Source organism: Amyelois transitella, chromosome Z (genome assembly GCF_032362555.1).
Source record: "Amyelois transitella isolate CPQ chromosome Z, ilAmyTran1.1, whole genome shotgun sequence".
In the NCBI taxonomy this organism is placed as follows: domain Eukaryota; kingdom Metazoa; phylum Arthropoda; class Insecta; order Lepidoptera; family Pyralidae; genus Amyelois; species Amyelois transitella.
In genome coordinates this window covers 12,765,674-12,781,746 of record NC_083535.1, presented here as the reverse complement: position 1 = coordinate 12,781,746, position 16,073 = coordinate 12,765,674, and the positions used below count along the sequence as shown (strand labels likewise).

Here is a 16,073-nt window from a genome sequence, read left to right as displayed (position 1 = left end):
AGAATAGGACCACTCCATCTCTTTCCCATGGATGTCGTAAAAGGCGACTAAGGGATAGGTTAACTTGGGATTCTTTTTTAGGCGATGGGTTAGCAACCCGTCACTATTTGAATCTCAATTCTATCATTAAGCTAAACAGCTGAGCGTGGCCATTCAGTCTTTTCAAGACTGTTGGCTATGTCTACCTCGCAAGGGATATAGACGTGACCATATGTACCTATGTATGTGACTGGAGAATATGAAATTTTCTCACATCAAAGAGTTGTGTTTCAAGCCACTTATTGGATTTTATGCCTTCTCACTTGCGGTTTGCAAAGTGCTCTCATATGTATATGTTCCTACATATACATATATATTCTATGAATCTGTGATCGTATTTTGCTTTCACGCTTGTCTGTATTGTGGCATTTGGTGGATTTGAGGAATATGTTTGATTTGAAAGTCTCCGCTGTCGGGGATTCAAATAAAAAGGGATTCGAAACTGATATCTCCCTATCAGTCTTCCAGTAGTATCAACGAATACATACATACATACATATGGTCACGTCTATATCCCTTGCGGGGTAGACAGAGCCAACAGTCTTGAAAAGACTGAATGGCCACGTTCAGCTATTTGGCTTAATGAGAATAGAATTGATATTCAAATAGTGACTCGTTGCTAGCCCATCGCCTAGAAAAGAATCCCAATTTTGTAAGCCTATCCCTTAGTCGCCTTTTACGACATCCATGGGAAAGAGATGGAGTGGTTCTATTATTTTTGTATTGGTGCCGGGAACCACCTTATAAGAAGAATCTCAAGTTCATAAGCCTATCCCTTAGTCGCCTTTTACGACATCACTTTCACATTTATAATAATTATGTGGAAATAGACAGACTACATCCTAAGTTTATTTACAGAGGAGTGGGAAATACCTTACGATTTGCTGAGCGAGCTCGAGTATGTCGGCGCAGGCGCATACGGCAAGGTTTACTCGGCCAAGCTGAGGGGGGAAGTGGTGGCTGTGAAGATCCCTGAAGATAAAAAGGAGACGGATATGATTTATTTGCGCGAACTCCAACACGAGAACATCGGTAAGTTAATTTTTTATCACTTTTATTAGCTTTATTCAGAAGTAAGCAGGAATAATACCAAATATTTTATGTGAATGCATTTATTTTTTGAATAGCAAACCAACAGAGATTCTCACGAGTCAAACCTAAGCAGGAGAATGTTTCAAAATGGCCTGTATATATAATCATCGATATTGGAATACATACTTATTAAGACTTTTCACTTATACAAAATATATGTTGAAACGATTTGTAGAATAAATAACATATTAAACTTATGTAAAATAAATTATTGCTAACACTTAAAATCTTTCTGACATCAAGTTTCTCATGAAATGGAGTGAATGAATGAGAGCAGGTTGGCTTAGCAAATATATGTGGCAAGTGGAAAGAAGTATTCTCTGCCTACACCTTCGGGAAAGAGGCGTGTATATTTCCCGTTATTGGTTTTTTTACTTTATTTTTTGTTACGTTTTAACTATTATTAACTCGCGTGATACTACATAAAGATTTCTCAATTTGAAAATTTTTGTTTTTTTTTTAATTAAAATATTATGTTTTTGTCTTCATTATAGCCATTCAGCTATACACGGCTCTCGAGTGTTGTCACTAGTCAGACCCAATAGTCATAATGTAGACGTTATAAAAATGTATTCCTAGGTATATATATGTATCGTGGGATCAATCCTCAAATGCAACAGTTTCCTGGTATAATTCAAATTGAATATTGCAAATCTGATTGACGTTGCCTTCAGCAAACTGCACAGGAATATCTAAATCTCAGATCTAAATGCTAGGCGAAGCATCAAGCCGGATGTGCCTTGCCGAGACAGGTGTCCGAAACAGTGACACGGATATCACAAGCAAGCGCGCCCCCGGGATGAGCAGGATGAAATGCCCCGTTTACCATAAATGACGTTTGATATGCTGTATGTACATACATAAATATATACATAAAATCACGCCTCTAGGCAGAGACTACCTCTTTCCACTTGCTACGATCTCTGAATAGTGTGGAGGGAAAGGTCGGAGTGGGAAGACTTAGACGTAGAACGTATCTTGATCAAATTAAGGACGTCCTGGTAAAGGGTCAGGTCAAAATTACCCGAAACCGCCGAGCTTGCATGTAGAGAGTTATGAATGTGAATGAAGCGAAGGAAGTATGCTGTATGTATTTGTGCCAATTAGTTATCTGTGCGCAATTTCCAAAGTTAAAAAAAGTAAGAAAAATGTTCCCGCCTTTTTTCGATCGCTGTCCGAATATATTTTTTAATAGTATCCAGAGTTTTATTTCGTCAAAAAATATGAATCAGGAATAGTTGTCCTCCTAGTATGTTATGATAATACCTAACATAACAGTTATGTAAATGGAAATTATTAAATTGAAGTTTAATAGAGAGCTTGCTTGGTTTCTTTAAACAAGCTCTACCTACTCTAATCTATGATTTAATAAATCGACAATACAAATCTCTTGAGTCCTCTGATCTAGGGAATACAAAAAAGGACTGTATTTATAATAATGGTTTTAATGAGGTCCATAAATGACCTTGAAGCTTCAATATAAAAGAGCCTAAGCTTTGAGAGATAATAGGAAAAAAACATATAATAAGCGTACCTACATATAATCACGTCTATAGAAAGGCCTACAATAAGCTTACGGGATAAAAAGTCAATGATTTTGGAAAGACTCGAAGGTCTTGGTCAGAGGCTTAGTGATGTGATTTAAAATACTGGTATTATTCATTAATTCATATAGTCACGTCTATATCCCTTGCGGGGTAGACAGACCCAACAATCTTGAAGAGACTGAAAGGCGACTAACTTGGGATTCTTTTTTAGGCGATGGGCTAGCAACCTATCACTATTTGAATCTCAATTCTATCATTAAGCCAAATAGCTGAACGTGGCAGTCTTTAAGCCTGTTGGCTCTATCTTCCCCGCAAGGGATATAGACGTGACGTGATGTATGTATGTACGTGTGTCGAAATGAAATGATTAGATAGCGTAATTTGTTCGCAGTGCGTTTCCGTGGAGTTTGCACGAAAGGCCCCAACTATTGTATTATAATGGACTTTTGCCAGTACGGCAGCCTCTATAACTTCCTCCATAGTGGAACCCGTGTGATGATCAACCGTACCCTGAGGTGGGCCAAGGAGATAGCCTTGGCCATGTCCTACCTTCATTCCAAGAACATCATTCACCGGGATTTGAAGAGCCCAAAGTGAGTTTAAATAATTGTATTTTGATAGACGTCTCCGATTTGAACAGAGTAGGTACCTACCCGAAACAGACGAGTTGGGAACGTGGCAAGTGGTAAGATGTGGTTTCTGTCTACCCCTCCGGGAAAGAGTCGTGGTTTATGTTTGTATTTTGATGAATTCTCCCAAACGGCTCTTTCTACGAATTTCTTCATAGTGGGATTCTTCATCGTTTCATGGTCAATTGTGACTTGAGGTAAGCTAAAGAGAATGCCTTGGTCGTGTCCTACGTGCATTCTTACTTCATCATCATCCACCGAGTTCATGAAGAACATCATTCGCCGAGACTTGAAGAGACCGAAGTAAGTTACATAATTGTCATTATCGAGGAATATTCTCATTAATTTTGTTTTTTTAACATTCATCATAGTGAAACCCATACTATTATCAACTGTACCCTTAGGACTAAGGGAATTTCCTTGGCTATGTCATTTCTGCACTCCAAGAAGATCAGGACCCGAAAAGCCGAAAAGTAAGTAAAAAATTTTTATTTATTTCTTCACAATATACACATAGAACTAACAATAAAACATAACCTCAATCTTAAGCTAGATATTTCGTGAAGACTGATGCTTGAAATAGGCTGACCCCAGGCCTCACTTCCTGGATTTACAAGCATAATTATTATTAGTGGTGTGGTTATTATTCTCATTTTATCTCCAGTCGTAAATAGCTATTTGTATTAGGAACGGTTATATCAGAATTGTCTGCTTTCTTTATATACTTCTTTAGGCAAGACGGTGGACAATCTTTACTGTCTCAACAGATAGTACCATATTTCTATTCATATCATCATCAGCCGTGGTTTCTGGTTTAAGACAAGATCGGAAATTGCATTAGTTTTACTTTTAGTCCGTGCCACTTCACTACATAGTATAAAACAAAGTCGCTATATTAGTCTGTTTGTCTGTATGCTTAAATCTTTAAAATTACGCAACGGATTTAGATGCGGTTTTTTGTAACAGGTAGAGTGATTCAAGAGGAAGGTTTTTATGTATAATAACGTGCGAAGCCGGGGCGGGTCGCTAGTACGAAATATTAAAAAAATCACATCTCAACAAATAATATAATAGCGATAGTTTATTACCTCTTCACAAAAAATTTCTCCTTAACCTTGACACATTAATATGTGGAATAGATAAAAAGACATATGAAAGCTAGTCTAATTATTTGGAACGAATAAATGCCGAGGGTCCCCGTTCAATATGTAATGCAATTTACCCCACATCCTCGGGATTGTCTCACTTACCAACTCTAGAAATGTGGTACATTAGCAGGCGCTAGTTAAAAAATAAGACGAAGAAATTTTCGCTGAAAATAGTCCTTTTTTAGGATTAAAATCGCACTGAGTACCAATCTCTGATTTCCATTTCGCAGAATCATCAACAACTTTAAATGAATATTCGAATTTAACGCGAAATACATGCGAAGTGTTTATTTATTTTTTGAATACAAATAAAATTTTCAGCTAACGACAACAAATATTTAGTATTTCATTTCACTAAAAGCTTCGTAGAATATCTCTTTAAAAGTACCTACCTAAATGAGTGGAAATTCGCTGGATATTTCATTTCATTGAAAATTTTATAGAATAATGTGTTAACAAACAGATGTTTCTTTAGAAATATTCATTGGCATTGTCCGGTCCAATAAACCTGTTGTGTTTTGTTCAGTCCAGTAGCATTTGTTTTATGGATGCATTCGGCAAAGTATCGGCAAAGTCTGTTTCAATGTCATGCGTCGCATTGAATTTCAAAATTTATAAAACAATGAGGAACAATACAAGGATGAAACTTCAGATTTATAAGTTACTTATTAAAATACATTTAAACCGTCACGTCTGTTTCTCATAGGGGTAGGTACAATGAGTGTGGATTTCCACTTTTGATTCCATCCATCTTCTCAACATTCAGAATTTTCAAAATAACTTATACAATCAACTTAATACAAAAACACTTATGATTGTTGAGACGTATACTCCATACGAGCTGAGACGTATGGAGTGGAGTTAAGTCGAGTTAAGAGTACTTGGTATAAGAACTATTATTTTCTGAATACAAGCTTTATTGAGAAAATAATGATTGTGTTTCTGTTTTAAGTCGAGTGCTAGCAAGATTTCACTATTACACAATCACTTACTCTATAATAATATAAAAAAAATTAAATAAGGGCACTTATGATCATATCGGCTGGAAATAAACATTAATACTTTAGTTTCTAGGAACACAGACTCTAGGTGACGCCCTTGTAGGGAGCCACGCAACTGGAAATTCCATTAGAAAATTAGTGCCAACGAAGGATGCGATACTAACTTGTTTATGCAAAGTTTGATGCAGTTATCCGTTTGTTTTAAAAGAAGGTGTTAGTCAGTTGTTTGTTTATTTCGTTTTGAATTATTTTCTTAGAATTTTGTATGATTATGATCCATGAGGATTGAACCATCGGAAAGCGACATATTCTTCGTCACACGGGAGACGATTTCTTCTTTGACAGTGAGCTATGAATATTTCTACACATATATAATTACATTTTTATCCCATATAGGGGAAGAAAGAGCCCACAGTTTCGGGAATACTTGAAGACTGAAATGAATACTTCTGATTTCTGTAGCATAGAGGAGTACGCAGAAACTTCCACTCACTTTTTATACACGGCGACGATTATGGATGATCGTTCATAGAAACATCTTATATATAAAATTCTCGTGCCACAATGTTCGTTCCCGTACTACTCCAAAACGGTTTGACCGATTCGCATCAAATTTTTTGAGCATATTGAGTAGGTCTGAAAATCGGTCAACATCGGTTTTTCATATCCCTTAGGGATTGGTTGTCCACCCTTAAAATTTTTTATAACTAGAAATTAATTTAAAAATATTTCTATGTCAAAACAACGTGTACCGGGACAGCTAGTAATCAATAGAATTTGTTTTAGGGATCTTTTTCATTAAGGCGAAATTTATATGAAGAGTTGATTGCGTTAACTGCACCGGTCCAGGTTCATAAACCTACGGAATAAGACACTCGTAAAAATCTAGTTTATTGTCCGGCTTAGCTGGGGTCCATGGGGGAAATGCCGCGAAGTAAACATACGGTTTTATACTGTAGCCAAGTTTCGGCCTTGTATCCCAACCAAAGGAAAATCTTCCGGTAGGCTAGTAATGTGGAGAGGGTTGGTGGCGGTTCCCTCGTGCTGCGTGTGCACTTTTTCTTATAAACTCTAATGATACAACTTGTACAATGTAGCGGCCGTTCAGCCTCCATGGACAAACACTCTTTGGCTTGACAATTTAGATGACCAAAACCGACTGACAGACTTATGAAAAAAAGGACAATCGGCACTAAGACGAGACGATGATAAGACATCCCTCGGCTCGGCTCCAAGACCCTCGGCCCGTTCAAGTGGTTGGGGCGACATCTCTACGCCACTCGTCACAACATCAAATCAAACAACTACTGTCAATCATCGCGAAAAAATTGACGCGCTCAGCCAATAGCAGCGAAGAATCTAAGACGCAATTTCAAAGTTTTCACGGATTGGAGCTATATATATAACCTCCGACACAACATCGTCGGAGCCGCGGTTCCCCAGGCATAACACCTAGCCTGGCCGAAGATCTTCCCTTTGGTGGCGGTCGAGCCGAATCATCGCTCCCGCTACATGGTCACCACCGCACCGACTCTGATGTCAATCAGGGTGTTAGTGTTTTATAAAGGTTCTTACCCATTTATTTCTTTTTTTGAAACTTGAATCAACGTTCAGCAAATGAAGGCGAAACAATGGACTGATAAAGCATTTTTTTGCTACTTGTAACTTTGGACCTTTAATTTCATTATCATCCAAAACAACCAGAAACCACGTCTTCTCTAAAAATGTTGACACAAATCATGAACACCCAAATACTTTACAGCGTTCTGATACCAGTCAACCGCGTCTATAAAGCGAGCGACTTTATCCAAAAAATGGACAGATACGCCAAACAGAATATTATTATACTATATCTTCTTTAAACACGTTAACACAAATCTTCAAACACCAAACTTACACGGAATTCTTTCCAGCGTACTCATCGCGGACAATTTAGTCTGCAAAGTGAGCGACTTCGGCACGTCGCGCAAATGGGAGAAATTGAGCCTCGTCATGACTACACGAGGCACCACTTACTGGATGGCTCCAGAGATGATGCTGGGCAAGAAGTGCTCTGACAAAGTGGACGTGTGGTCCTACGGGGTTGTGCTGTGGGAGCTGTTGACCCAGGAGGTGCCGTATGAAGATCTGCACCCGTGCGCGGTGACTTACGGAGTGGGGAGGGGCAAGATCTCGCTGCCATTGCCCTCCACTTTCCCCCTGCACATGAGGATTCTGCTGTCCCATTGCTGGAACAGGGTTTCGAAGAGCAGGTGAGTGAAGTTGATGATGTTTTTGAAGTTTCGTTGTTGAAGAAAATGCTGCAGTGCAGTTTGTTACCGCTTCTTCTGCACTGACGCCTTGGAAGCGGAAGTAAACTTAGTTTTAAGTAATTTATTTGACGTCAACCAATGTTGTTAAACCATACGTTTTGACAATTATTAAGCGATATGAAGTATCCTATAATAATGAAAAAAAAATTTGAATTTTGAATTTTTTTTTTTTGAAGTAAACTTTACGTTAGCGACTTTGTGCACTTTTTGTGATGAGTAAAAATATAAAACTCAGGTTAATACATGGGACCTGATCTAAAATTCGTTAAGTTGTCATCCGGTTTTAGCGTAGAAAAAATATGTCAATGTGCAATCCGTTGTGTAATTTTTCAAAGGTTTTTATTGCAGACCTTTGTGGAACCGAGTTTATGATTAGTTCTAGGTTCGAACCCCGGTCAGGTTGAAATGGAAATAAATTTAGTTGTTCTTTTTAATATGTTTTAAAGCGGTATTTTCGCGAGATGCCTCGCTTACTATGTCCGAGGATTGGATTTGCAATGGTTTTTGTTGTCTACAAGCTAATTCTTGAAGCGACTCAGAACAAATATTATCATCCTGGCGTTAGAATCATTTGTGTCCTTATCCCTCTAGAGAGAGCCTGGGGTCTGCCTGTATATGACCATAGGATTGGTTAAATTATGACCTTCGGCACATTTGCAGGGGAATATAACTCACCTTGGACCATGATGACACATCCATTTTATTCACAACTAGCGACCGGCCCCGGCTTCCCACGGGTGCAAAATTATAAATGTTATTATACATAAAAACCTTCATCTTGAATCACTCTACTTGTTACAAGAAACCGCATCAAAATCCGTTGCGTAATTTTAAAGATTTAAGCATACAAACAAACAGACTAAAATAGCGACTTTGTTTTATACTATGTAGTGATGTGCTTCTTGTAGGTGATGGGCTAGCAATATGTTCCATTCCATCATTAAGCCATACAGTTGCACGTGGCTTTTCAGTCTTTTCAAGACTGTTTGCTCTGTCTACCCCGCAAGACGTGACTTTATGTATGTATTTTCCCACACCGTCAGAATATTATACTAATGTACATAATGAATAAATTGGTGATCGGTAGGTCAGTCGCAATAGGAATTGAACGTATGCGTCACATTTTTTAATTCGGCCAGTTAAACCTTTCGACCACTGACGCTCTAAATAACTCGTGACAAATATCAGAAGCCTAAATGAGTTAAACCGTAATTAGATTAACGGCACGTGGATTAAGAAGGGCCAGAATACGCCATTAAGTTATATGAAAGTGATAATGTCAGAAATATGCTTTAAGATCGGTTAATTTCGTGAGTGTCAGTGGTGTTTTATTGATATTACAGCCCTGTGATAACATTTGACTAGCCGAATTCAATGTTGAACTTCAATTTATAACGGGTCGTGCGTCAATTTCGGGTTAATAATTCTACTGTTTTTAATTTAAGAAGTTTGTCTCGTTTCAAGTAAGATATGGTGGTATATTTTTCATACTCTTGGCGCTTGGAGAAATCTCTCCTTTTACGAAGCGTCTGCCTCTGATAGGACCACTCCATCTCTTTCCCATGGATGTCGTAAAAGGCGACTAAGAGGTAGGCTTACAAACTTGGAATTCTTTTTTAGGCGATGGATTAGCAACCTGTCACTATTCGAATCTCAATTCTATCATTAAGCCAAACAGCTGAACGTGGCCTATCAGTCTTTTTTAAGACTGTTTGGCTTTGGCGTTTGCGTTGACTCTGTCTACCCCGCAAGGGATATAGACGTGATTATATATATGTATGTATGTATGTATTACATCATATGTTGACGGCCTCTGTGGCGCAGCGGTAGTACGCTTGTCTGTGACACCGGAGGTCCCGGGTTCGAATCCCGGTCAGGGCATGATGGGAAACGAACTTTCTCTGATTGGTTTGGGTCTTGGATGTTTATCTATCTGAGTATTTATTATAAAATATAGTATCTATCGTTGAGTTAGTATCTCGTGACACAAGTGTCGAACTTACTTCGAGGCTAACTCAATCTGTGTAATTTGTCCCGTACATATATATGTATGTATGTATGTATGTAACTACAGCTTATCCCTTGGTCACCAGGCCGTCGTTCGCCCGCATAGCCGACGTGCTGACGCTCGCCTGCGACCAATGGAGCTGGCTGGGCGATGACCTGTTCAACACTATGCAGGACACGTGGCGCCAGGAGGTCCAGTTGGCCAAGAAGAATGGCTGGTGAGTGGACCCGTACATACATATATGGTCACGTCTATATCCCTTGCGGGGTAGACAGAGCCGACAGTCTTGAAAAGACTGAATGGCCACGTTCAGCTATTTGGCAATTAAAAGCATTTTAATGGTTTACTTACCGTGCCGTGTGGTTCCCGGCACCAAAACAAAAAAGGATAGGACCACTCCATCTCTTTCCCATGGATTTCGTAATAGGCGACTAAGGGATACGCTCATAAACTTGGGATTCTTCTTTTAGGCGACGGCCCAGCAACCTGTCACTATTTGTATCTCAATTCTAACATTCAAGCCAAATAGCTCAACGTGGCCTATCAGTCTTTTCAAGACTGTTGGACCTTTCTACCCCGCAAGGGATATAGACGTGATTATATGTATGTATGTATTCTAACATTAAGCCAAAAAAGCCCAATGTGGCCTATCAGTCTTTTCAAGACCGTTGACTATATCCACCCCGCAATGGATATAGACGTGATAATAACACGAGAACGTCATCCAGGCAAACCATCCAACCGAAGGACATGGCCATCATCGAGCAGCCGCCGAAGCAGAACGGCTTCGTTCACAAGAAGATCATGCGCGAAGCATCCAAGATGTATATGGACGCCTGTGCCTTGTACCTCCGCTTGGAGCAGAGAGAAGTCGATATTGCTCAGTAAGTCTGACCGCCTCTGTGGCTCAGCGGTAGTATGCTTGTCTGTGGAAACGGAGGGTCGCGGGTTCGAATCCCGCCAGGGGTGTGATGAGATTAGAACTTTTTCTGATTGGCCTGGGTCGCGGATGTTTATCTGTATAAGTATTTATTATAAAGTATAGTGTCGTTGAGGTTAGTATCTCGTAACTGACTATATTTTATAATAAATACTATACTATAAATACTTATATAGTGGAAAGAGGTAGTCTCTGCCTACCCCTCCGGGAAAGAGGCGTGATTTTATGTATGTATGTATAGATAAACATCCAAGTCTCGAACTTACTTTGAAGCTAACTCAATCTGTGTTATTTGTCCCGTGTATATTATAAAAGTCAGTACTTAAGGGTCAGGTCAAGAGTACCTACCTGAAACCGCCGAGCTTGCATGAAGCGAGTTATGAATGTGGACGAAGCGAAGGAGGTATGCGGAGATCATGGCAAGTGGAAAGATTTGGTCTCTGCCTACCCCTCCGGGTAAGAGGCGTGATGTAATGTATGTATGTATATAAGTTTCCTAGGTATGCGGAGATCGCGTGGCAAGTGGAAAGATGTGGTCTCTGCCTACCCCTCCGGGAAAGAGGCGTGATTTTATGTATGTATGTATATAAGTTTCCTAATTGTGCCGTGTGGTTCCCGGCATCAATATTACAAAAAAATTAATAGGACCACCCCGTCATTTTCTCGTGGATGTCTGGTTCGTGGCCTATCAGTCTGTTCAAGATTGTTAGCTCTGTCTCCACCGCGGGGGATAAAGACGTGACTTTATGTATGTACGTTTTTTTAATAGATAAAGTGATTCAAGTGGAAGGTTTATATGTATAAATGCGACCTGTGAGAAGCCGGGTCGGGTCGCTAGTAATTCAATATATCAAACTTTTATCTGAAGTGCTAATTTGTGTTATTTCCGAAGGGAATGTTACACCGATTCAAATGCAATCAGTTCCGAGTTAGTATAATATTTATAATATTTATTATCATTTTTATGAAATACTATTCTATATTTATTTGTTACCTACCTGAGAATGGCAATTTGTCCGGGCCATAACAAAAAATTTACGAAAGAGACATTGATTAAATATGTACTTAGTTTTGTTGTGTATATTTTATTTATTTCATATTGAAATATATAACAAAGACCATTATTTTGTAGGTCTTTGAAAAAATATATTTTTGCGAATTTATATTTATTTCTTTGTAACCAATTTCGATAACAGCTATAATATTTATATATAATCATATTACGTTAAAAGCTTTTCTCATTTTCAAATATACATTATTCAATCAGTTTTCCCAATTAAATAAACCATTAATATTTTATAATTGCGATGCCCAACAGAGTTCGTATTGTACCTATTTATAAGCAGTAACCTTAATTCTACTGATATAGGTACTTCATAATATGCAATAAAGATTTTGAATTTGAATTAATATTAACATTTTTTTTGTAGACGTGAGCTAGCCTACCAAGGCCGCTCCAGCGCCATTGCATGGCTGAACCGCCGCCGCGGATCCACCTCCTCATCTTCAGGGCTCACCCCCGCCCAGATGACAGTGGTGAAACTCCACCAGGGTCTGACAAACAGGGGGAAAACCGTGACCAAACTCACCGATACCGCGTCCCTCCCGGACGAGGTGACACGACTCCCGCGCAACCGCAAAATGCGCATTCAAACACCCAAAACTGAGACAGTCGCTGAGGCAGCCGAGATGACCACGGAGGAGGTCACGAAAATGACCACCGAAACCAATGATGTGAACGGTAATGAAGACAAGAAGGGCAAGATTGAAACTTCAGTCAACTGCAATGCGAATGTGCACATGAATGATAATTACATCGTCGAACCGGTCGCTGTCTAAATTGAATGAAATTCTTCATTTGTCAGCGTGTAACGGAACGCGGATTTCTCACTTGCCAACATTGAGAAATATTAAATTTTAAAGTTTTAAATGTGTGTCTATCTATATGATATTATGTCATTGTTACAATTAAATATGACGATGTATTTACGATCATTGAAATTACAATTTTAAATGATGAGACCCCGTGTTTACATAGATATTAGCAGTTTCCATCTCAGTGTTGTTATTGTAACCCATGAAATAATGATATGATTATTATACGATTAATTAAAAAAAAACTTACCAAATGATGACCCCCCCACCGCCCAATTAATGTTAAATGTGTATATGTAGAAATAACAAAAAAATAAAAAAAAATACAATAGATAAGAAGTTTCAACTTTGTGAAAACTTTTTTGTTCCATAGACAATTTTAAAATTTTTGTTGTGTTGGTAGTGTTTATGGTCGATATTGACCGCACTTAGTTCAAATAGTTGAATCTTCCATTTCTTTTTGTTGTTATATTTTTTCCCTTTCGTATGATTTTGTATATTTCTAATCAATATTTTTGTATGAATATTTCAAAATTGTTATTCTTTTATTTTATTTTATTTATTAGATTTTTTTTATTTTATTTTCGTTTGGAATTGAGTACGATTGAGTCTAGCTGTAAATAAGCATATATTTATTCTTATTTTTTTTATGTTAAGAACGCATTGGATGGTGTAAGATGCGCTTGCGCATAGCTAATGTTTGCTTAAAAGAGGCTGACTTTGTGGATTGCATTTACAAGTTAGGGAATGTAATGTAAAACGTACCTTGAGACTTGTTTGTGAAGCTGCAGTGTGTTTGTCGTCTTTCACGTCAAAACTACTGAACCGATTTTTATAAAAATTTTATTATGTAGTGTGGAGTAAGGACATGGATATGTGGTAATGATCACGCGGGAGAAAGTTATTTATAAAGTTACCATGATTAAAATAAATCATTTGATACAATACTCTTAACGCTATGTTTGTATTTTTTTTAAAAGTGAATATCCATAGTCTCTGCCTACCCCAATGGGCAACAGGCGTGAGGGTATGTTTGTATGTAGATATTTTTTTAATATGGCGTGTTTGTTGAAATCTGTTTGGTTTTCAGTAAGAGTATATATATATATATATATATAATAACGAAGTTTACAGTCTTAGTTTTAAGTTTAATTTTGCTAAGAATTACTTAATTCCGCCTCATTTTGTGTATTTTTTTTTGGACGGTAGTTTTAAGTTAGTTAATATTATGTTTAACATAAAAATATTTGCTTGCCTTTCCAAGGATAGCGTATACATTTAATTTTATTATATTTGTTGAATTTATCTACGGTTGAATGAATCAACTCGTGCGCACATTGTACACAAAACTGTAACCGTTTGTAATATCTTATGAAATAAAGTTTTCATTCATCACTGTGGCGCCCTCTTCGGCCTATGCCAAGGCCGGCTGTTTATGGGTTGTTTGACATAAATTTTGGAAAAAAGATTTCTTGTCAACAGTGGCGCCCTCTAGGTAATAGCGTCTCATCTGCCTGTAGTAGAAGGCGTATACACAGAGCGTAGAAAACAAACTGATATAGATTTGTGTATTTTATGCCTTTTTTCTGTAGAATTATTAGTAAAGGATTTTTTTAAGTATTGACTTTGCATTCTTTTGAAATTCCAAAGATAAATATTTTAATTTTTTTAATGTTTTTGATTTTGCAATATGTTTTTCATTATATAAAAATATGACTTTATTGGTTTTGCAATGTAATAGAGAATAGTCTGATGAGTTGTTTTTTTTATTGTTTTATACATTTTTGTTTCTGTATTTTAGACTTAACTAGAATTTTATTACAAAATTTGACTTTTAAATTAACGAATTAACATTTGTAGCTTATTTCATTCGTATACAATGCTTAGGTTGTGATGTGAGAAGACGTAACGAATGGTCAGTATTGTATTGAGACAACGTGGGTGCCTTTAGGAATAAAGAGAGAAGTTTTCTAGGGGGTCGGTGATGCGCGTGATTCACAATACTTAAGATAGTATTATCCACTTTAAAAACGACCCCATTACGATTGATACCACCGGTAAATTAATAAATATAACGGTGAGGGAAAACATCGCGAGGAAACCTGCACATTCAGGCAAATGGATGTGTAACCATGATTCAATATGGGTTGTGTTCCCCTGCAAAGGTTGCGGAGGTCATATGGGAGTCATTTCTTCTGACTTTTACATGGTCTATAGCTCACGTCAAATCTCTAAGATTTCTAGTAAACTGACTCACCCAATCCAGGTTCCATTGTCAAGGTCATACCCTGGGCTCGTCTCCAGATTGGGTGAGGATGGAACCGGGACTAAAGCCAGGAGTAGGTATTATGCGCTAACAATGCCCACCATATTGTGCAAAGCCCTCTCACATTGAAAAGTCATGGTTTCTAAAGAGATATAGAGTACATAAAATATTTCTTCTTCTTCTTCCTGGTATTACTCCCGGTTTCATCCTCACCTCTATAGAGGAGCCCAGGTGCGCCATTTTGTTTATGATCCTGGGTTGGGTGAGTCAGGTTTTTCCGCGTTTCCTATCTGACCTCCGCAACCTATGCGGGGGAATATCTTATCCCTATTGGATCATGGATCAGAGTAGATAAGAGATAAGCCTTTTTTATTTCGGCCAACTTAGGTACGCCCCGGGCAACGTACAGTCAACTGGAGAAAAACCTGACCACCACATGTGTGGTTTTGTTTTTTTATAAACAGGCGGCGCTATGTTTCTCTGCCGTCGACTGCCTTCAAAACTAAAAACCTTTTTCTACACTATTTTTGTACTAGGCACTAATTAAGCTATTTTTCAGCGTCTGCGCAGCGTACACTGCGCAGGCGCATATTTTTGTACCAATATTGCAGTTTCAAGCGGTGAACCTGTATAATGGTATAACAGGATGCATTGCATTGCATTTTAGCCTCTCTCCACACTCTAATACTTTTTTAAGCTTTTTACGACCATAGCAAGGGCTGTAAGGCCCTTCTAATTTTTGAAGATTTTCAATCTCACCATATATATATAATATATATTTTTTTTAATCCCGAAGAGCATAGTAGTTTGCACGTAGCGTAAAAAGAAGACTTGTCCGCCATTTTCTACACACTATATCTTTGACTACACAGTTTGCAGGTATAGGTAATACCATGACTTTTTCTTGGTCAAATCTCTAAGGTCACAATGTGGACCCCGGGCACTGGAGCAAGATATATAATGATGACCTAAAGACCTAACCCAGCTAGGAACATCGTAGCACTTGATAAAAGTGCTTCTTCCCTTAGTCGCTTCTTACTGTATGTATCCTTGGGAAAGAGGAGTCTTAAGCACAGCCACTAAGGCTATTTCTGTGGTAATCATTAGTTCATGAAATATCCGCCAGGGGCGCTCTTCAGGATTCCATACAAAAAAATTATCGTGCTTTAGTTAAAAATTATAAAGCCGTAATTAATTATATTTTAGGATGGTTAAT

The 16,073-nt window shown here is 38.0% G+C and overlaps 1 protein-coding gene across 1 annotated transcript in view; it reads left to right on the top strand.

The window, feature by feature from the left end:
• Positions 1 to 12,949, top strand: part of LOC106136718 (mitogen-activated protein kinase kinase kinase 13-A) — a 28,211-nt gene extending 15,262 nt beyond the window's left edge. Inside the window, exons 3-8 of the mRNA XM_013337349.2 lie at positions 898 to 1,071; positions 3,070 to 3,271; positions 7,370 to 7,708; positions 9,862 to 9,993; positions 10,505 to 10,660; positions 12,147 to 12,949. Coding sequence (XP_013192803.2) covers positions 898 to 1,071; positions 3,070 to 3,271; positions 7,370 to 7,708; positions 9,862 to 9,993; positions 10,505 to 10,660; positions 12,147 to 12,555 — 1,412 coding nt within the window. The 3' untranslated portion in view covers positions 12,556 to 12,949. The remainder of the gene's footprint in view (positions 1 to 897; positions 1,072 to 3,069; positions 3,272 to 7,369; positions 7,709 to 9,861; positions 9,994 to 10,504; positions 10,661 to 12,146) is intronic.
• Positions 12,950 to 16,073: the final 3,124 nt, after the last annotated feature.